This window comes from Mizuhopecten yessoensis, unplaced genomic scaffold (assembly GCF_002113885.1).
Source record: "Mizuhopecten yessoensis strain PY_sf001 unplaced genomic scaffold, ASM211388v2 scaffold11167, whole genome shotgun sequence".
Classification (NCBI taxonomy): Eukaryota; Metazoa; Mollusca; class Bivalvia; order Pectinida; family Pectinidae; genus Mizuhopecten; species Mizuhopecten yessoensis.
The window spans coordinates 407262-429556 of NW_018408913.1; the positions used below are offsets into that span (position 1 = coordinate 407262).

The 22295-nt window shown below is 36.7% G+C and overlaps 1 protein-coding gene across 4 annotated transcripts in view; it reads left to right on the top strand.

Moving 5' to 3' along the window:
- The window catches only part of LOC110467253 (estrogen-related receptor gamma-like), a 100113-nt gene that overhangs the window by 63138 nt on the left and 14680 nt on the right, over positions 1-22295 (top strand). For all 4 annotated transcript variants that reach the window (XM_021524294.1, XM_021524293.1, XM_021524296.1 and 1 more), the window contains exon 3: positions 4811-4927. In XM_021524294.1, coding sequence (XP_021379969.1) covers positions 4811-4927 — 117 coding nt within the window. The remainder of the gene's footprint in view (positions 1-4810; positions 4928-22295) is intronic.

Genomic DNA, 22295 nt, shown 5'->3' on the forward strand with positions numbered 1-22295 from the left:
CAAACCCTGGGCTATTGCAGATACAGGAAAAGGTGTCATAATTGGCACCTTCCCAAACTAGCAGACCCGGACTTGCCTCCGTCTTGATGCAGAGGAAAAAACAACAGATGGCCAACTATTTACCTCTAATTAACACCAACAGATTTGTTTTCAGAAGGTTACAAGAATACCTCATTGAGTGGAGGTAAAGTGTGGTGTCGAGGAGTCTCTACACTGGCTATACCTGAGAACCTGTCTCCCATTAGACCTGTAGACACCTCAAGCTCCTGATCTCTATCTACCTGACTTGTAGGTGTCATTATAGGAAGGTTTCCAGGAAGGGTTAATTAAGGTTGCATTCTGTTTAGAGTCTGGAATTTGTTGAGAATTCATGTAGATAATGGTGCCAGTAACAGTGACCATTAAGTGGCTATACACTGTTAACTAGACCTTGTTATTTATCATCTTTCTGGCACTTTCTGTGTTTTGGTTGAAAAGACAGACACTGCTCCAAGCACAAAGGTCAAGGCTGCTTAGAGAGTTCTTGCATTTAGAAATACACTGCTGCTGAGAGTTCTTTTGTAATCATATGCCAAACTCCCAATGTTTTTACATATATATGAATATGAGTAATGGGTCAGAATTTCTGGACATGTGGATTCGTGAAGTAATTGTACAAAATTATTCAGATATAATGTTAATTGGTCTTGTCAACGTGTCTTTATGAATATGAATAAAAAAACCTTATATGATAATCATGAATTTTAATGACTTGTCATAAATCAGTATTCAACAGAGGTAAGAAATTTGATATGAAACAAACATTAAGGGGGAAATGCTGTACTGTAAATATAAAAATTTCAAGAATACTCGAATGAAATGCTAAATGCATTTACTTACAAAACCATGGAGGGCATTTCAACTCATTAAAAATATATATATTCAGAGCAATTTGCATGTTACTTATTTAAGTTGTCATACATAAGCTTTACAATGAGGATATATGTTGATTTCTACACGCTATCTGTATAAACCTACGTCACAAAGGAATAGCCAATAGCAGCAACATAAATAAGATATTTAATATGTATGAATGGGTGCCTATGTTTCTAGTTGATTCCATCAACCTATCACTGAACATGCTAACATATTACATCAATTAAACAGAATACGAACACTACTATTATTGACCGTCGGTCAAAGAACTGAAGTGTGTTATAACACCACCTAGTGGTACACAAGTTACATAGGTTATTCCCCTTGACTATGCCTTGTTTAAACGACATCAAGGAAAGAATTTGAAGTGTTGGTGTTATGACACCTAGTACAACCTTTGATTTCTATTTGTCATTGAACTTTAAGCTCAATTTTCACATTAACTGAACTTTTCTCTTTATCATTCTTCAAAAAATGAAATATATATATATCAGATCAACTAGCTAGACTTGGCTCCTGTGCAATTTCTATGTTGAATGGAGGTTTTCAGTCATACTAAAGATTCTGTAGTCCACTTAAGCTGGAGTTGACACATTATTTTGCAATTACAGGCAAATCCATGAGACGCATGCTTTGTGTTGGTGATAAGAAGCCAAATTCTGATGCATAACACTATTGTTGGTTTTGAATCTTCACAGAAGTTCACACATGCTGTATTACAGTAGGCACAATAGCATTTAAATGAGCCTTATATCTGTGCATGTTTACCTGCCACGATCCACACTGGGGCAGTGCAAAGGTGGTGTGGAATATCTGAGGCTGCTTGTTTGTTCCCTTTAGTAGTAAATGTGAGGTGTAATACTTCTTAATAAAATATGAAGCATTGGAATATTTTCAATTCTTAAAAATAGGCTTGGTTTGATTTTTCTTCTGGTCACTGTAGTGATGACAAGTTAGCATTTTAATACTGACTCCAGATACAAGAACCTTGATTTTTGGGTTAACTTTTACTGTGTGGTAGCAGTGATCATTGTTATGTGTTAAAATACTGTTCTTCCACTACACTTGATAAATATATCTTGCCCTCAGTTCCGCAAATTTTTCTTTAAGTTGAAGAAAACACTTAAATTCATCTATAGATAGAAAAGAGGTTTCTGAACTTCAGCTTTCCTAAGGAACAATCTGTGTTGGAATACCCTTAACTCATTCACCCCTAAAGACACATTTGAACTCTTCCAATTCAATGGTTGGAATAGTTCATCATGATATTTCAGGGGTGAATGAGTTAACAGTGCTCATATGTTGAATTTTATCTCTGATGTGCACTGGCCTCTGATATACACTAGGTGCAAGGAGTTCATCATTAGCATTTACACATCATTCTTAACAGTTTAAAATTTACATAGTTGAAACTGTTCGGTTTCCAGTAAATTACATACGCACCATCTGATTGTGTCAGTTTTGTGTTGATCGAACAATATGTCTTAATTGGCGTTGAACTCAGTGCTCATATGTTGAATGTTATCTCTGATGTGTACTGGCCTCTGATATACACTAGGTGCAAGGAGTTCATCATTAGCATTTACACATCATTCTTAACAGTTTAAAATTTACATAGTTGAAACTGTTCGGTTTCCAGTAAATTACATACGCACCATCTGATTGTGTCAGTTTTGTGTTGATCGAACAATATGTCTTAATTGGCGTTGAACTCAGTGCTCATATGTTGAATGTTATCTCTGATGTGTACTGGCCTCTGATATACACTAGGTGCAAGGAGTTCATCATTAGCATTTACACATCATTCTTAACAGTTTAAAATTTACATAGTTGAAACTGTTCGGTTTCCAGTAAATTACATACGCACCATCTGATTGTGTCAGTTTTGTGTTGATCGAACAATATGTCTTAATTGGCGTTGAACTCAGTGCTCATATGTTGAATGTTATCTCTGATGTGTACTGGCCTCTGATATACACTAGGTGCAAGGAGTTCATCATTAGCATTTACACATCATTCTTAACAGTTTAAAATTTACATAGTTGAAACTGTTCGGTTTCCAGTAAATTACATACGCACCATCTGATTGTGTCAGTTTTGTGTTGAATGAACAATATGTCTTAATTGATGTTGAACTTTTGAAGAGGTACTGTGATGGTACTGTTGTAAAGGCTTCCATCAAGGTGTCACTGTGAAGGGTGTACCTTGTAGAGTTTACTTATTGGCCACTTGAACCTCCACTTGAGCTTGCCTTGTTTGATTTGAATAGCAGGATCACTTACCATATTACCATGTTGAGTGTGCACAGTAAAGAGTGGATTTTAAGGAAATTGCAACTTCTTATTGCTTGCTTGATGGTTAGCATTTTCTTCGAAAGGGTTGAGGGAATGAACTATAACAAGGCGTTTATTGACTTTCCAAAGTAGTTTTACCTGGTGACGTTCGCAACTACAAGGACATAAAGCTGACTTAAAAAAGTGTATATATACCTATTTTCAAGTCGACACATATTTTTTGATAACATCATAAAAATGCTGAATCTTGCATAGAAAATCAGCTGATATGCGAGTTAATTTCAGTTGTGTTGCAGATTAAAATCTCTTTAATAGGTAGTGACTATGTAATGTTTAGGACGTGTGAATAAAAAGAGTACTTATATAGCCTGATATTACAGACTCTAGGCTGTAGCGTATTGACAGTTAGCGAAACCAACTGCCATAAAATGGTATAGCTGGTGGCTGTTTTATGAGATTCTTCACTCAATGCTGTCCCACAGTTATTGTGATTTGTATGGTAGGTATTGTTGGGGGTATGTCCTCGTATTAAATACCAATAATGTACAATTGATGATCGGTCATGGATGTGAAAGTAAAGTGTTATCTTTCATAAGCTATCTGGTTGCATATAAATAGAATCATTACACTGGCTTTGATGTTTTATAGTGAAGCTGACCTATGTAGTCTTACAACGTTGTTTTACATAGGTGTACCACCACAGTTTCCCAGACATGTTTGCTTTCCTCTAGCTCAAGGGTCAAACAAGCTTCATACAATTTTCTGTCTGTTTAGAGTAGAAGGATGAGTCTTTAGAGATTTTATGATTGGGTTTTGGTTTTGTTTAACGGTAGAACAGAGCCTCCTTATGTTGTAAATAGGTCTAACTCTGCATACAACCACAATGATCCAGGCTAGAATGGTTCAGTATCCAAACCTATATTGATCTATCTTGAGATCAGAGACAACAAATTGCATATTGTATTCGTGAGTGAAATGCTTAGGATAAGCCCTATTGAAATTGATCAACATGAAAACACAATTAAACTAAATTTTACTTCTGTACATACAAGAATTGTGTATCGTATTTGTTTTGATTGTTTTTATTTGGATATTGTGAAAGCCCTTCGAGGGAATAAAGTTTCAGACTAAATGTCAGACAATGGCTGATGCCCATCATTGATATGTAACCTATTACATTCTATCGGTGTATGCCACTCACCATACTCACACGGTTCTCCTGTCATACACTTAATCGAAAAGAATGAAATACAATGAAAGCATTGGAGTCTTCCTGTGATACAATAGGTATTGCTTTTTTCAAATAAAATGAAGGATATGTCTTATTGTGTTTTGATGCAATTAAAATATGAATATCTAATGGTTAAACTGAAAGCTATCAAAATAAATACATTTACCCTTTGTAATAAAATTATTTCATTGTACTGCTGTAAGTAAATGCAAAAGCAAAGGTACATTCGCTTATACATGTACTTCATGGGAAAAGTTGGCATTTGTGACGGCTGTAGAAACTAACTCGTTGTTTTTTTTTTTTTGTGATATTGTTACTATGTTCATTGTTGTGTCATCTACCTGATGTTGTGCTTGTTTATATTTTCCAGGTAACATAGAATATTCTTGCCCAGCAAATGGAGACTGTGAGATTACAAAGAGAAGGAGGAAGGCATGTCAGGCGTGTCGTTTCCAGAAATGTTTACGAGTGGGCATGCTCAGGGAGGGTAAGTGAAGTTTCATCCATTTAAAAATAGGCTTTCACATCTCTTTTAACTCATTCACCCCTGAATACAAGTTTGAACTCTTCCAGTTCAAAGGTTGGAATAGTTCGTTATGAAATTTCAGGGGTGAATGAGTTAAGATTTCAACTTCATCAAGAGCTTAATTTTTGAAAATTGTAATTGACATTCAACAAATAGGTAATTGCAGGTAATCAAAAGTATTTTTCCGAGGCTGCAAGGCTATAAACAACAACACTTATTGAATTGTCACTGTTTGCCACTGCTCTGGCTGCTTTAGCATTTGACGTGGGCAAGGTCAGCACCGTGGGACAGGATCAATGACATGAAGGAATTTCGTTATGGTAAACCTTGACCTGCAATTGAAAGTTTTACATATGTCACATAGTGGTCAAGGAAGGTGAGCAATCGCTAGAGGCAAAGGGCATTTTTTAAGTGAAGTGAGTTTGGATTGTGTATTTCACTTCTTTTTTCAAAGTGCTCTATATACAAAGTGAATTCTCTTGGTTATTTGACTTGCTTGTATGCTGAGATGGTGTTTTTACTGACAGCATGGTTTTGTGTCACTGTTCTGGGATCCTAACTAAATCTTGGCAAGACATTCTTCGTATTTGTCGGCATAAAGATGCATTAAGAAGCCCCTTAAGTATTAGTCTAGACGCCATTGACGTACCAGGTGTTTTAAGTAACACAATGTTGAGGTTATACACCCTAGGTTAACCACATCCTACATAGAGGATCAGCTAAAAAAGGCCTGGCATTATAGCCACTTTGGAGATTATCGAGCCAGTTGGTATTTTGTAGAGTTGTGACCCTTCGTTGACATGTCTAATTAATCTGTGCTTTTCACTGAATCTGAATGACGCCTTTACGTATTACAAATGTACTGGTTTTCTACTTTTATGATGGATTACTGAATCTTTGAGGTTTGTCGGAGATTAACCTATGGAGAATGCCCAGGCTAAGAAGTGAAATGTATATTTACGTACAGTAGTACCTGGTACCCATGTATAGAGCTATAGGGGTTTTACTCTTGACTTGGTACAGAAGTATATTTACCTTAGGACCTTGTCATTTACATAATATATTGCTCCTTATGAACAGATTTCATATGTTTCTATCTGACTACAGGCTTATCCCCAGTAATCCTATCCTCAATGAGACACAGTTCCTCAGGCCCATCCAGCAATGGACATTTAATCTTACTGATCAACACCTTTTACAACAATTTGATGCTAGTTTGATTTTATTGCAAACCCATTTTGAGGTATGGTCAACTTAATTTCATACACAGGAACATTGTTTTTTATTTACGTGGCATTTTTGTGAAAAGGTTAACATTTCAATGAACTTGTTCCAGGGGTTCAACAAAGTTCCTATTAAAAAAATACTTTCAAATTATGATAAAATAGTGTTACCGAGAAATAACAGTGTTAAAATATGTAGATTTTGACATTAAATCTTGCTTTCTGTCACGCCCATGGAGACAACAAATTGTTTTCGGTTTGGCTGACTGCTTTTGAAAGATGTTTATGCCAATGTGTTATGGAAATGAGTGGGAGTTGGCGACAGGGTTACATCTTGTTGACCTCTGACCTGTCCACGTGACCATGAACCATACCTGACTAGGAACAGACAAAAAACAAGCTAATAAGATGCCACAAATCTTGATGTCACAGGCCTGAATGACTTGGTCCTAAATCAACACCTGAACTTTCACACCTCATATTTCATTTGGGAAATGGACATCATGGATATTGTTGAGCACGGTTGACAAGGGGCACTTGGATGACAGCACACCATCCTTTCTCAAAATGGATTAGTGGCCAGAGGTTAGCTAAGCTATCTCCAGTTTCTGTCTCTTGAGAGTAATCTGTGATGACAACAGCAAGAACATCTCATTGGAAATATGGCCCATTGCTCTTGGCTGCTGATTTGTTGTTGTGATTTACACTATCTCCCTATAGAACACATACATAGTGATATAAATCAGATTCTTTTGAGAAGAAATGTTTTTTCGTGGGGTATAATGAATTTATAAATTCAAATCGCTATTCAAATGCTAGCTAATGCTTTTCTAGCGACAATGAAATATCGATTATTGCCAATACCAAAATCTTGAAAATAAATCTTGGCAGTCAAGTTAACAAAAAAATATTTGTAAAACATCATTGAAAAGTGCTTTACATATGCATAGATAGAAATAGATGAAACGGTGAGTCAGCCGGAATATAGCAGAATAAATATGTCAACATATTTTGGTACCTCCTCTCCAGACTTGAACGGTTGAATCATGCCCCTTACAAAGACTTGGTAATGAGATTAGGTTATAAATATGCAATCAGAATTTTATTATAGATGCAGCCTTGCAATATAGAAAATTAATTGCCAAAAAAAGTGTTTGTCAGTGATATACGTAACTCAATCTAAAAACAAGAACGTTCTATTGTTCTGTAATGATATCAGCTATATACCACCGATGATGTCAGATCAATGACTGCTTAAACTAGGGGCTTTGTACTGGCACAATGATCAAATTGTCTGACAAGCATAATTTACATGTATGCAACTTATTGGCATTAATTGGAAGTTTACATTCAATGAAGCCCCTAAATCATATGTTAATATTTGACATTTAAGTGCATGAATTTACTGTTCGGTGCACAAATTAAACATTGCATCAAAAGTCTATCATTGACATGTAATAAAGCAGACAGTCAGATGACCCTCCAGGCAGACATGGCTTGTGGAGGCATTTAAAATGTTTGAAAGCATTTGTTATCTACTTATTGGCAAAATGTCTGCTCGATTGAAGTTATACTATTCAGCTTGTATTCAATCATTTTGATTTCCCATTGGTTTATTTAACCACACTGCATAGATCACATAATGTCTGTTTTCATAAATGTGTATGGCTTATTGGCAACTACTTAAGAATGGTTTATTCTCGGATGTAGGTTAGGTCCCTTGGTGGAAGTCTTCTCATTCTCAGAGAAGCTTGAATAAGCAGGTAAATCCTCCTCCTGCACAGTTAGCAAAACTTCATGATGTGAATATGTAATAGCTTTCAGACAAATCCTCAGTTGTAAGCGTACAGTGTTGAGAATTACTGGTGAATAGTCTTCCTGGTCAGGTCTTCTCAGTCAAACTCTGTGTCCTTTCACTTCATCAATTTTTGGTGAAATGCTGTATAATGGGTAAAAATTTCTTGTGTGCATATAAATGTATAAGGGAACAAGAGCATGAATTGAAGAATTGGCAAGCTCCAATACCATGCTGAAAATGTGCCACATTTGCATTTTTATGTGACAGCCCAATATTGTCCATGGGAGGGGACTGACACTGTAGGGACAGCAAAGTGTGACTGTTAATATTGATTCTGTTCAATAAATTGCTACCTCCATCAGAAAGCAATCATCACCCATTAAATTAAATAGAATCGGAAAGCAATACCAAATTTGCTGCCTGCGTTGGTGGAGAGAAAACGATGAGGAGGAGGAGGAGGAGGAGGAGGAGGAGGGGGAGACAGACTGTTGACTAGAACACACACACTTGTGGTCTGTTCTGGTCATTTGAATGAGGATCACACCAGCACAAAACCCTGTATCCTAGTGTGTCCCCAGAGAGTGCCTTGCTTTCGTTTAGACCAGCAAGTGTGTGAAGTAGAAGTGTTGGAGACAAATTGATAATGCCAAGCACTGTGAATACTACCAAGCGATTATATGTTGGTAGTGATAAAAAAAAATTCCCAGGATTATGTAAATATCTGTTGCATGTTGACTTGCCATCTCTTTCCACAACTTCTGATAAATTTGAATCCATGCCAGTTGGAGATGGAAAAGACAGAAATAGACGGGCTTTGATATCATCAGGAAAAATTAGAGATTAAAATAGAGAAAAAAAATTACTGCATGTTGGCAGAGGATTTGATGTCATGCAATCCTTTTTGTGTCCACTGCCACACCTGCCAGTAGGATTTCCCTTTCATGTTTTGAATGTAGAAAGACTTGGCCGTTCCTTTTAACAATTTTACATTATTATTCCTATCACAGAAGTCTAATGAAGAAATCAAGACATAAGGGTTTTGCTAAGACATCGGGAAGTCATTTAAATTTAACTCAAAAAAAGTCAATCAAATGGGAAAATACTTAAGTTTTCTATTTAAATACTGATGATTATCGTGTGTAAACTCCATTTGAACAGGATTGCAATAACTCAATTTGAAAAGAGTTTAAAATGTACTCACTTTTCTATACAAGGTCAGGCTATTTTTGAAACAGGACATGAGGCATACAGTATACAGAATTTTAATTCAAACTGAAACTGAACTTTTCTGATTTTTTTTTTAACTGATAGTTATTTAAAATATGCAGTAACAAAAATCTATTCAACATTAAATTGTGCCACAACTATTTCACAGCCAATTAAAGAAAACGTCTACAGTTTAATATTTTCGTTGTATTTTAAGTGATTTTGATAAAACCACCTTCTGTATATTATAGTATTATGGTAACATCATGATACAGTAACAAATATAGATCCAACATTTAATTGAGCAACAACTATTTCATGGCCAATTAAAGTAAATGTCAACAGTTTATATTTTTATGATATTTCAAAGGGCCTATTTAGTCTAATAACACCCTTAAACATTTTGAGATACTGAGGTACATCTAACGAAAGTTTAGGTAGCAATGTCTCTTGTCAATTTCTCAACTTGATTTGTTCATAAGAAGTATCAATCTATTATCATGAAGAATTTTGTGATAAGATTATATAAAAAATGTCTTCCATTTAAGAAATTAAAGAAATTATAAACTACCTTTTGTATGTTACAGTTCTGATAGTGACAACATCACTGGATAATATGATTTGATTGGTTGTAAACAGCCCCATCAGTGTCTTTAGAACAAAGTGACATGTTTCCTTCTGTTTATCCGTAACTTGCTAAAACAAACCCCGTAATATTATTAGCTGCTCACACTTAGTAATTTTAAAGAAAATAAAGCAAGAGTTTACCAATAATTGGATTCTTCTTTGCCATCCATTGTGTTCATGTCTTCATGCGATGCAATTTCAGTCTGGAAAATGTTCTTGAATTGAAAGGCAGTCTTTTTATTTTCATGGTGATTAAAAACATGGGTATACAAGAAAACGTGTTGTTACTGTACACATAGGATTACGTTGGTCTATTAAATCTGTTTTAGCTGTTTTTACTGGTCCCATTAGGTGGCCTCTATTGATTGGTTGTTTGGCCGGTTGCTGCTCAAAGACCTTTCAATCACCTTTGATGAGAATGATACATGGATCTACACTGGAGGTGAATCTGTACCTCTCCTATATCAGGGGAAGGGGATAGCCCTTTCACAGGCAGGTTGACCCGACAGTTACCTGGGACAAATGGCTGGCACTGCAGTCCAGAGAGTACTGCTCTGCTCCCACAGCACATTCTCACCCATGATTACTGTCATCTATATCCTGTCTAATTGACCATTCATCCTCATGTTTCAACTCTTGTTTTGTAAAGTACAGAAACCTTGACATAATCGATGCGGAAGCATTGATCGGAAGCATTATTCCTGAAAGGACATCGCTAGGACCTGAGGTAGCATTTGATGGAGTGATCTAACACTAATTTCTGCTCTCGGAAAGGTTTGGCTGAAATGTCACTATACCAGCAAGGGTTATAAACAGCACTACGAATCAATCTTGACTCTCCTTGTGACAAAATCTAAAAGCTTTCATTACTGTTCATTAATTTGTGTGTCTAATTCTTGGGTAATTGGTCTTTAAATATTAGGGAAATATCTCCATAGTCAAAGGGCAGGAGTTTGGATACAATTTGATTTTCCCATGATCAGGTGACTTAATATTTTTCCTGGCAAATTGCTTCAGATGATCGTATTGTCACCTTCAGTAGAATAATTAGGTCAAGGTGATGCTGATAAATTGGGACATGGGGTTGATACCCTGATGGGTTTGGACAATTGTCAAGATTATTACCTATTAAAGTCAAGAGATGTATACATCCTACATCTGACATGGAGACCAAATTTTTTAATTTTGTGCACATGGACAAGTGATGCTTGTTAGAATGCATTGTTCTGGTGCACTGACATATATACAGTGAACCTCAGCCACCATCACATCTGTTATCCCTTTAAATCATCACATAGCTGTATTGGGTGGCTACTGCATCGCCCTCAAGGTATGTGTATACAAATCTATGTTACACATCTGCATTTATAGCCTTCCGTAGTGCACCTTTCTATGGCAATCCATGGTGCACCATCCTTAAGGTGTATGCATATGTACAAATCCATGGTGCACCATCCTAAAGGTGTATGCATATGTACAAATCCATGGTTCACCATCCTAAAGGTGTATGCATATGTACAAATCCATGGTGCACCATCCTAAAGGTGCACGCATATATGTACAAATCCATGGTGCACCATCCTGAATGTGTATGTATTTATACAAATCCATGGTGCACCATCCTAAAGGTGTATGCATTTATACAAATCCATGGTGCACCATCCTGAAGGTGCATGCATTTATACAAATCCATGGTGCACCATCCTAAAAGTGTATGCATTTATACAAATCCGTGGTCCACCATCCTGAAAGTGCATGCATATGTACAAATCCATGGTGCACCATTCTGAATGTGTATGTATTTATACAAATCCATGGTGCACCATCCTAAAGGTGTATGCATTTATACAAATCCATGGTGCACCATCCTGAAGGTGTATGCATTTATACAAATCCATGGTGCACCATCCTAAAAGTGTATGCATTTATACAAATCCGTGGTCCACCATCCTAAAGGTGCATGCATATGTACAAATCCATGGTGCACCATCCCCTGAAGGTGTATGCATTTATACAAATCCATGGTGCACCATCCTGAAGGTGTATGCATATGTACAAATCTATGGTGCACCATCCTGAAGGTGTATGCATTTATACAAATCCATGGTCACCATCCTAAAGGTGTTTGCATTTATACAAATCAAAGGTCACCATCCTGAAGGTGTATGTATTTATACAAATCCATGGTGCACCATCCTGAAGGTGTATGCATTTATGAAATCCATGGTGCACCATCCTAAAGGTGTATGTATTATATACACATCCATGATGCCACATTCTAAAACTTCAAACCTTAACAATTTCAGAGTATAATTTTGGTGAAAAAGGACTTGACATTTCATGTTGTTGTAATCTATTCAAAGTTATTGAATGCAATTTGGGTGGGGTACACCTTGTCTTGTGTAACAGGTTATCAGCCTGCAAGATTGCTTAAAGTTTGGCCCTGACCTCTATTGAACTGTGAGGAGGACAATCGTGAATTCCTAGCTCTAGTTCATAGGGTTATAGAGTGATGGTGTCCCATTTGCAATCCAGATCAAATTTTACAACAGTGATGTCATTCATGAATACTTAAAGCATCTTGGCACATTTTTTCCATTTTGATTTATCTAAAAAGTTGACAAATTGTGATCTCTCTATGTGAATGAGAGTTTGAAATGACAGTTATGCTCTTTTCTGTCATAAATCTTGTATCAAAATTAGAGCTGATGAGAAGTTTGTAGTTCTCACAGTGTCTAATCTTTCATCTTCAATGGCCATTGGTCACTAGATATATAAGGCATCCCAAGCCATTCGTTAGTGACTACAAGATGTCCAAGTCTGTACTGGGAATAAAGATTAAATTGGCTGTGACATTTGATTGGTCTAACTAGTATTCCTGGAGGAGGTATGGCCCATTATTACACCATTAGGTAGAGTGAGGTCCAACAGGTGGCTAGTTCCAGACATCCTATTGAGTAAACACTGGCAGCAGTAATGCTGATGAATATGTCTGATTCCTGAAGGGGAAAGTCTTGTCAGACACTTTCTAACACAACTCTTGACTAGAAAGAGAAAACCGTCTGTGGGGAACCAGCAGAGGGAAGGATTTCTTGTGTCGATTTATGCCAAACATTTGGGTAGGGTCAGGTGTTGGACATCTAACTACTCCTAGCATCAGAGCTCTGTTTGATCTTGCCATATCCTTTTGTAAATTGGGTTTGCTACTTTTGTTTGAGGGAGAAGGGTTGCTTTCTTGTTAGATAAGATACCTTGTTGTTGGTATGTGACACAACCATTTCGGATAGAATATCACAACATTGTAATTATATAATTCACAATGCATAAATAGCCACACTAACTGGGGAATTCAAAGCTTGATATCTCTTTCAGAGATTCAGAGTTGATTACCATACCAGCTTGGGGGAGTTTGCATAAAAGTTTGGTTTCCATGTTTCAGAGTTGATTACCATAACAGCTTGGGGGTGTTACATAAAGTTTGGTTTCCATGTTTCAGAGTTGATTACCATACCAGCTTGGGGGAGTTACATAAAGTTTGGTTTCCATGTTCTGCAATGATTGGTTGCACCAGAATCAGGATGGATTCTGTGCTTGGTTTTCTAGTGATCTAGTCTCAACAGGATTTAGAATTACAAGCTTGGGTCTCCTTGTTTTTGATGGCAGCTCCACCAGCTACAGACTTAAATTGTCTCTGTTGTACAGTGGTCCCACTATAATTATAGGAATATCTACACTAACGCACTTAGCTGTTTCTATAGCTAGCTTCCACAAGTTACATACAGCACATTCCTGATGCCAGATTAATCCTGCAGTTTAAACAAACTTAGACCTGCATATCATAAACTGATATGTTTTCACCAAAAATCAATATTGCATAAACCAGATATATTAGTATGTATATGAACTGTTTCCCTGATGATAAGTATTGATTTTACATTCTTCGTAATATATAGGCTGTGGGGGTGTGTAGCAAGTAAATTTACTGAAAGATTTCTTAATATAATCTGTTTTATATCGTCGTCGTAATGTATAGACAGTGGGCCTGCATCAATACACCAAAAGATTTCTTATGTAATCTGTTATATATCTTGTCAGAGACATCAGGCGTAAAGTATTGGTACTGCCTGAGAAATTCATAAACTTCAATTTTATCATGAACTAATGATAAAAAATGCAACATGTAAAATTGTCAACATATGGTGACAGAAATCCATTTCAGATCTCTAGATGTTATGCTTTATATACTGGAGATTGCATTTAATTACTAAAATTTAGATGAAATCTTCGAATTAAACTAGATCCTCCCACTATAGACATGAGTGTGGAATGTGGTGCTCATACGCCTCACTCGGTCTTTACATCTTTCTAGTGATTGGAACATGAGCAACATGGCTGTGCAATTACTGCAGTCAATTTCCCTCTAAATGTCAAAGGCAGTGTTGCTCGCACCTGCATCAAGCTCTGATGGCAAGTCCTGGCCAGAACAAAACATTATATTTTAGGCACAGCTTGATTATCAGTGTTGTTTTTAACAAGCAATTAACTTGTTTTTTCTTGACATTGATATTAGCATGCCTTCAACACAAGACAAAACAAATTTGCATTTATAGAATGAAATGATGATATACTGCCTATGTTTATAGCTAGTAACACTGGGTTGGGGGTCGAGATTACTTCTTGTTTTCTTGATTTTTTTCTCTTCATTTGAAACAAGTGCTGGTAGCAAACATTTGACGGGGAAGGCAATGTTGTCTATATCTGTCTGTTCAATCAGTGATGTCTGTCGAGTATTTCTGAAAGCTCGTTTTTCCTGGTTGTTTCCACCGTTCCTTTACCTCATCATCAGCAGGAGAGCAATTGATGCACATTTTCAGTGCAGGAGTAAATGATTGATACATGGACTATATAAAGCTGTAACAGATCTACAACACTACGTCAGGAAATAACAGCATATTTCTGTTCCTGTATACTCCCCGGAGAGATCAAATTTAATACATTCATTGTGTAGCCAACATGTGTTACAATTGTGTACTAACCTTTCCACAGTAAATTAGAAACACAATTTATTGTCACTGTTGTCATAAAAATACCAGAAGGTATGACCTGCGAGTAATAGCTGCGCATCTACTGTATGTCAATGAATTCCTGCTCACAAATCAGAAATTATCTGTGTTGGCTTCTGTCATAGCAATGCTTCGTATGATGGAGAGGCTAGAATAGCTGGCAGGATGTGTTTGGGTTTATATGGGAGAATTCTGGCATTGCTGATAATGCTGTCTGCTCTTAGAAAATAGTTCTTTTCTGATTGGTCTTTTGGGAGTTTGGCTGTCTGTTTTGTTCAGGAAAATAAGAAAATATTCTAAGCTGAATATTCCATTCAAACATGGATTTTACCCTTTTCTTCATCAGCTGATTGTTGATTAATTCAATATATCAACCAATATCAACTAGAGCTCAAGTTCAAACTCTGCTAAAGTTCCTAACTATCAATGTAAAATTATATGTTAAATACAATTTCTACTAAATGCAGTCATTAAATTGCTATAATCAAAATATAAAAATTGAATCTAGGAATGTATCTTGAGCTCACATAGATGTAAAGATAAAATGATGGACAAGCGATCAAGGAATGGTGTACATATAAGGCTTCAGGTACGGAAGTTAACATCTCGTATTTTTATTGTCTCCAACGCTGGCAGTTCAAGGCATCAAAGCAACACGAAGAACAGTTTCGGACAAACAAAAGTAACACCTGCACACAACATCACAGGAGAATATCATTGAAAGGAACAGCAATAACTCCTGATTATATATGCATCTGTTAGACTAATTGTGGGACTGATTTAATGTAGACCAAAACACTAACTTTGATTGTCTTGTAAAGTTCTGTGGGTTATTTCATTGCTGTTTTATTGTTGGAAGTAGCTGTTTCCTACATAACTTCCAGAGTGCATGCCATTTAGTACACACTGAATTCTGTAGGGGAGTTGGCTGCTTGAGAGTGACGTCTATCTGGTAGTGAGTAGGTGTTGGGGGAAACATACTGGCAGCGCCACAACCACAAACAGGTTTGGGTGCCGGAACACTTACGTAAGCTCTGATATTGACTAGATACATCTGTATGAAACATTGCTATGCTTTGACAGTGGCATGATTTTTTTTCATCCATTTAAAAAAGTATTTGTTAGGAAAGCAAACAAGCCAATCTTTACATGATTTGTCCTCAATAGATTCCAGATTCTGTCTGTAGCCCATGTGTAGTAGGTACCCTTGACATTTACACGATGGGGAAAGGAAGGAAGATAATTATCAAATATTACAGATGGGTAAGTAACTAATTACGACTTGCTTTCTGCCCTTTTTGAATCTCATCCTTGATTTGACCATAAGCCGAAAGCATTAGTGGAGATTTTCCTGTATTTGTGGAGGGTATTCGACTGCCGTGGTTATGGTGCCGGCAGACATATTGTATTCTCCTGGTCGGACAATGCCTGCTGATAAGGGGGGACAGATGGGATCAATACCAAGAAGATAGATTTACGAATATGCATGAGAACTCTGCTTTATATACATGCCTTATATGTATGCTGAGTGACCTCAGTGGCATTGTGATACCAGGGTAAGGTCCAGACTGGATTTTCACAAACTGGACTCGGCACACTGATCATCAGATGAATAACGAGATTTCTCGGCTTCCTTATTGATATTGACCAAATTTGGGTGTAATGGTTCCTTCCGAAGGAATTGGTATGGACAGATGAGGTTGACATCGACCATGGCGAGACAACAACATAGCCGTACTGGTACACACTATGCAGCAGTGTTAGTTTTACCAAACAGCTAATTTGGACACGAGCTTCTCCGAGGTCCAGACCCTTCAGACAAATGTCAAGTAGCAGTGGAATATACATGATTTTTTACCTCCAATGTAGAATGGTATACAGCTAATTAATCACGACTCCTGATGCATATGCATTCCTTCAGTGCTTATAAAGCTAATTACAATTATATACGATTATTGAGTTTTTCTCTTGCGAGATGCAAGCCCACGTTCCATCACCTCTGGAACCATATATGATCAGACATTGCCCCCCCCCCCATCTACTGGAGTATTTTCCTTCTCAAATGCTACACAGACTGCCTCTCTGACATTTCTATGTGGCGTTCAGTCAGATATGTAAAATAGCATAATGCATTCCAAGATAATGGAAACACAGAACTAAAACAGAGATAATAAAATCTAGCGGTTGATATTCCCGCTGGTTCGGACCTGCTGAGCCGAGCCTCAATACCAATGCACAGATAAAACATATCGGCCACTAACAAACATATTGGATCTCATCAAATAAAGCATTGATTCGTGATCACAATACCACGCTTTCATGAAACAAATTAATATGACAAGAGAGGTTCCGGTTACTGCATTATTACACACAAAGATATAATTGATAGGAATCCATAATTACTGGTAAATCTCTGGAGTTGTCCTGTTTAAATGGAATGAACAGAAATAAGTGATTTAATAAGTTATATGTCCAAATATCATAGACAGGTACATTTTATGTGTTGTGGCATACAGCTTTTTGAGGTTAAACACTACATGTGTATTGTAAACGTTGTATTGAATGTACAGTGCTTGTGGTGTATACTTGGTATGAAAAGATATTTTCGAGGTATGAAAGGGTAATCGTTGATCTGACAATGCGTTGGTAATATAGATGATCTTTTAATTGGCTAAGTCTTCCAGCTATTAAATTCACTATAAGAAAGGTATGCTATTTGCGTAGGTCTCATACTGATTATGTAGGCCTATATACAGCAGGGTATGAAATTCCTCTCCAGAGCTCAGCAGTTTATTTTTTGGAAATGAACAAGTCGGGGCAAGTGTGTTATACAGAAATAGCTAGTTTATTAAAGTAGGATAAAACCTGGTAGCTTTAATAAAAATTATCTACTGGGTAACGTAAGTGTTGTAACACTTCCTAATTCAGAGGACATCTGCAACCAATCTATTCACTTTTCTGTTACAGGGCAAATTTTCTGTAGGGGAAGTTTTTTTATCAATGGAGATTTTATCTTAGTGTGGTGTGTCATTTAAAGTCTAATTATCGGACTAGTTAAGGCTATATGTGGACTAATATATTAAACAGATGATTTATGTTTGAGTTAAACAAATCCAATAAATCAAGAAAGGTCATCATTCAGTTTCCAAGATAACAGTTTTTGCTTCAGCAATTGCAAGTGACTGCAACATCTTGGACCTTTCTTTGTGATAGGTTCTGAAAGTAAATGATTAATCTGAGTCAGTTGTATGTTTTGAACAAGTTGTGGTAACTGATCAAGAGCCCATGTGCTTTAAATTGAGCTCAAACATATTATCACCATTAACAAACGTGATATGTAGAGGTTTTCAAAAATGGACAGATAATTGTTTAAAAAAAAGGAAATGATGAAGTGAACAGGAAAGTAAGATTATTAAAGGTGGACAAAATGGTTGAAATTACCAGGTAAAATCAGTCAAAAATAGACAAAGAGAAAGATCAGTCTATCAAAAGTTTTAAGAAATATGGATGGTCGCTTTCCAAACAATGTGGTAGAAAGTGCGAAACATGTAGGACTTGATTGAACATGATTATTTTTTTCTTAATTTTCAAACCAGCCACTTTTGGCTTTGGACAAGTTGTTACAATGTTTGTCCGGTGAAGCCTGTGAGTGTATAAGGAACTGTCTAATAATGATATTGTACTAGACAACTCCTCCCTAATGATACAGTACAGGATCTAAGGAGACTGACTGCAATAGGTGTATATACTTTATCACCAGATCTGACTTCTCCTGTTTGTTAGGCTGTTGACAGTTTCTTTTTACTGTCATGACATCTGGTATCAAATCTGATCCCAAAGTGATCCTTACGTGACAACCCGTACCTCAACAATCTACGTTGTTTAGGCATCCCGTTATGCAAAGTCTGTCCAAACGTCATTGGTTAGGTAAATTAGTCATACACTTTTAAACTCGAGGGCTTATTCTTGTCGTTTTGTCAGAATTATAGTATAATTCTTAGGTTGACATTTTGACCACATTTGACATGATTAGAATTTAATTATGATAATTTGAGAATTGCAGAATTTATTCTTCGTCAGCAAAATGAGCCAACACCTGCACCAGTCAATCAAGTGTCCCATTTATACTGAGTTACCCTATTCTTTAGTCACTGTGTGGTAACGATGCAGGCTCGAGTGCATCTGCATATTGTCAATTTGATTTGTCTGTTTTAATTTTAAATATATTGTATCACAATAAAATCTCATTAAATATTTGTGATTAATATTAATGTGACAATTATTAAAGGAAATATTACAAATTGTCTAATTCATCATCAAGTTATTTTTAAAGTTGATCAGTGTATTGTAAGAATTATTTACAGGTTTTTGTTATTGATTTAATTTTCGCTCTGTTGATTTATCACTGCCCCAGAGTTTGTAACTTGAAAATAACAAGTAATATACGAGCATTAATTGTCGATCTCTGTCTGATCCTTCAATGACTAAGTCTAAAATAGCTCAATAAATCTAATTCGAAAACTGTAATAGGATGTACATCATTTAAATGGCGGTGTAGTTTGATATATATACACTGATGCATCATAAAATGTATTCAAACACTCTGACCAACTGTCCCATTTCAAATTACACATGAAATTGATATACTTGTTTCGGTTAGAAACTTGAATAAATCGTCCATAATTTATATACAATTACATATAAATAATAAAGTATGTCAGTTATGATGTATAATTGTAATCATGATTGATGACTGTTATACGTAAGAACTGGAGTATCATTAGAGAGCATTTTATTTGTTGGGTTAAAGTTAAGTCCACGAAAGTGCTAAATTGAAGTTTGTTCTGTAGAAGTAAATGTGGTAGGTTATAGATAGGATGAAGTAAAGCTCTGTTGTAAGAGAAGATATGGATAGCTTCCTCCTAAAATGTCAACAATTTCTTGGTGTGTATTGATACTGTCAGCTGGGTCAATGTCTTACGTATGTGTGTATGGGAGGACCACATGTACTACACTGATGTAGACCAATGTAGATCTGGTACAGTACAGCTCCCCACCATCCAACACACATGATACCACCTCTCAGCTGATCATATGGCAAAGTAGTGTGAGCTGTTATGTCAACATAATGTATGGGAAAGTTAAGGAAAAGACAATTATTGACATTCCAGATAAAGGTAAAGACTCTGAAAGGAATGGTGCTTGGCTTCTGGTTATTGAATCAACATTTAAAAAAAGGAAACAACCAAAGTCACGCATTGCCCAATGAGGTCATTCTCTAAATGTTCTTCACAATTTGTTCTTTAGATCTACTTGCATGTTCTTGACATGGTAGATGCGTTCCTGGTTGCCGTAGGTAGGGGTCGATTGTTCCCTGAAAATGTTGGCCTTCCATGGTTAGTGTAGGTAGCCGACCTTGTTCCTCTAGATCAATGGTGACCTTCATTCTTTGGACTATATGTGAGAGTACATGTGGATACATGGTCCACATCCTGCCACGGTTGGTGTATTAAGGGGTGGTCCTTTGGATAGATGGTTGTCTTAAATGGGCGGTTTTGTGCATAAGTGAAACTCATTGATAATCGTTATCTGAATTGGTTATTGAATTGATGGCGTTATCACCACTTGAGTTAATTACTGAAATCAATGTCCTTCATTAAAAACCCAAAGTTCTGTCTATCTGAGCATGCAATGTATTGGGCTGCATTTTCCAGGCTAATGTCCGACAGTGCCATGATTTACAGGTGAACAAACATGGTGTAGAAAGCTCTAGGTGTGTAACGGCTACAGGTGATATCTGATGTATACCCGTAATGGGTTTTATAAGGAGACCTTCATGAAATGAAGGCCATAGGTGAAAGACGGGTCTATAATTATCTTCAAACATGACAACTCTAGCATGTCCTATTGGATTAGATTGAAATGACAGATAATACAATCTATCCAAGAAAGTGTATTCCGCTGATATCATCATTTCTTGATTAGTTTCCCCCCCCCCCGTAAAGAAAATGTGTCACAAATTTAAGAGACAACTAACTTTTGCACAGAAAATATATTCCTAGTGCACTGCCTCTGTTTGACCAAGTGCACTGCCTCTGTTTGACCTAGTGCACTGCCTCTGTTTGACCAATTGACAGAAGACAGTTATGCATATTCACCAGACACAAGGTTATCAAGCAGCTAATGGAGAATGCAGATATGAAGCACTTTTCTAATGTGTGTCACATTGAGGTAATATGACTCAACGGAACAGCATAATATACGCCAAGTAATACAGGACAGTTATTTATGTAGGACAGTGTAATATTACCTGTTAGATTTATGAAGAGTCTCGACAGTATCAGGGCTTAACCATCATACAAATATCTTACCTTCGTCACTGTAAGTAAATCTTCTTCCTTCTGTGATTAAAGAATAATTAACTATTATAAATAAATGACTGACATTTCCTTCACCTTCACATTAACATCAGCTGTTTCCTGCTTCGTATATATATATAGTGACATAATTCATGGCGTCTAGCCTGATAGAGCATAGGGTATGTTGAAAAATGTGGCCATGTACTAGTGTCATGCCAAATATACATTATGCAGTGGAATTTTTCTCAGCAAGCAATGCATCTTGTTCTTGATTAATGCCACCGTATAATAATGCTACACATCACGCCAAAAGTGCATGCTGTTGTAAGATTATACTGGTGTTTCCCCTTCCTGTCTAGCAGCCTTATTTTTAGGTGACAATATAAAATTCCTGCTGGAAAGATTGGTGTTGTATATATAGTTGTAGGTTAGTTTTGGTTAAGTAGCCACTTATCAACCTTGTGTCGTGGTGTTTTGTGATCTATGGTAGTGGTTGTGTAAAATCTTGTCTCATTTGGAGGCATTCCATGAGGCAGTAGTTTCCATTTGTTTCTGACAGTTTTTTGTAAATATCCTGCACAGAATGCAGCATAGTAAAATGGAAATGTTTCCTGATTACTAGCTTAATTGGGTCTGCCCCTCCCTAGATTTTCATTATCTGTTGTCGGGCGTGACAGGACGTTATTGAGCGAAGACCTGACAGTGTAGGGGCCAGCATGGTTTGGGTAGAAATCAATGACAAACCAATGTGTTGGCAGCAAGGGAGGAAGAACAGTGGAGCCTTGATTACATCCCATGAATTGTGTGGAGGTGTAAGGCCTTCTAAACCCTGATCTTTGTGTGTAAATCACAGTTGATGTTGATTGGGAGGCATCAGTAACACTCAAGTTCTAGTGATACTGCTTTAAACAACTCCTCGTAGGGACACTTTCTCACATCTTTCACTGATTTAGGAAGAGAGAACTGAAAACTTGGCTTGTAAATGTTTCAACATTTCATTGTTACAAGCAATGTACTATGTTATGCTGTTTCCTGCAACTATTTGACAATATT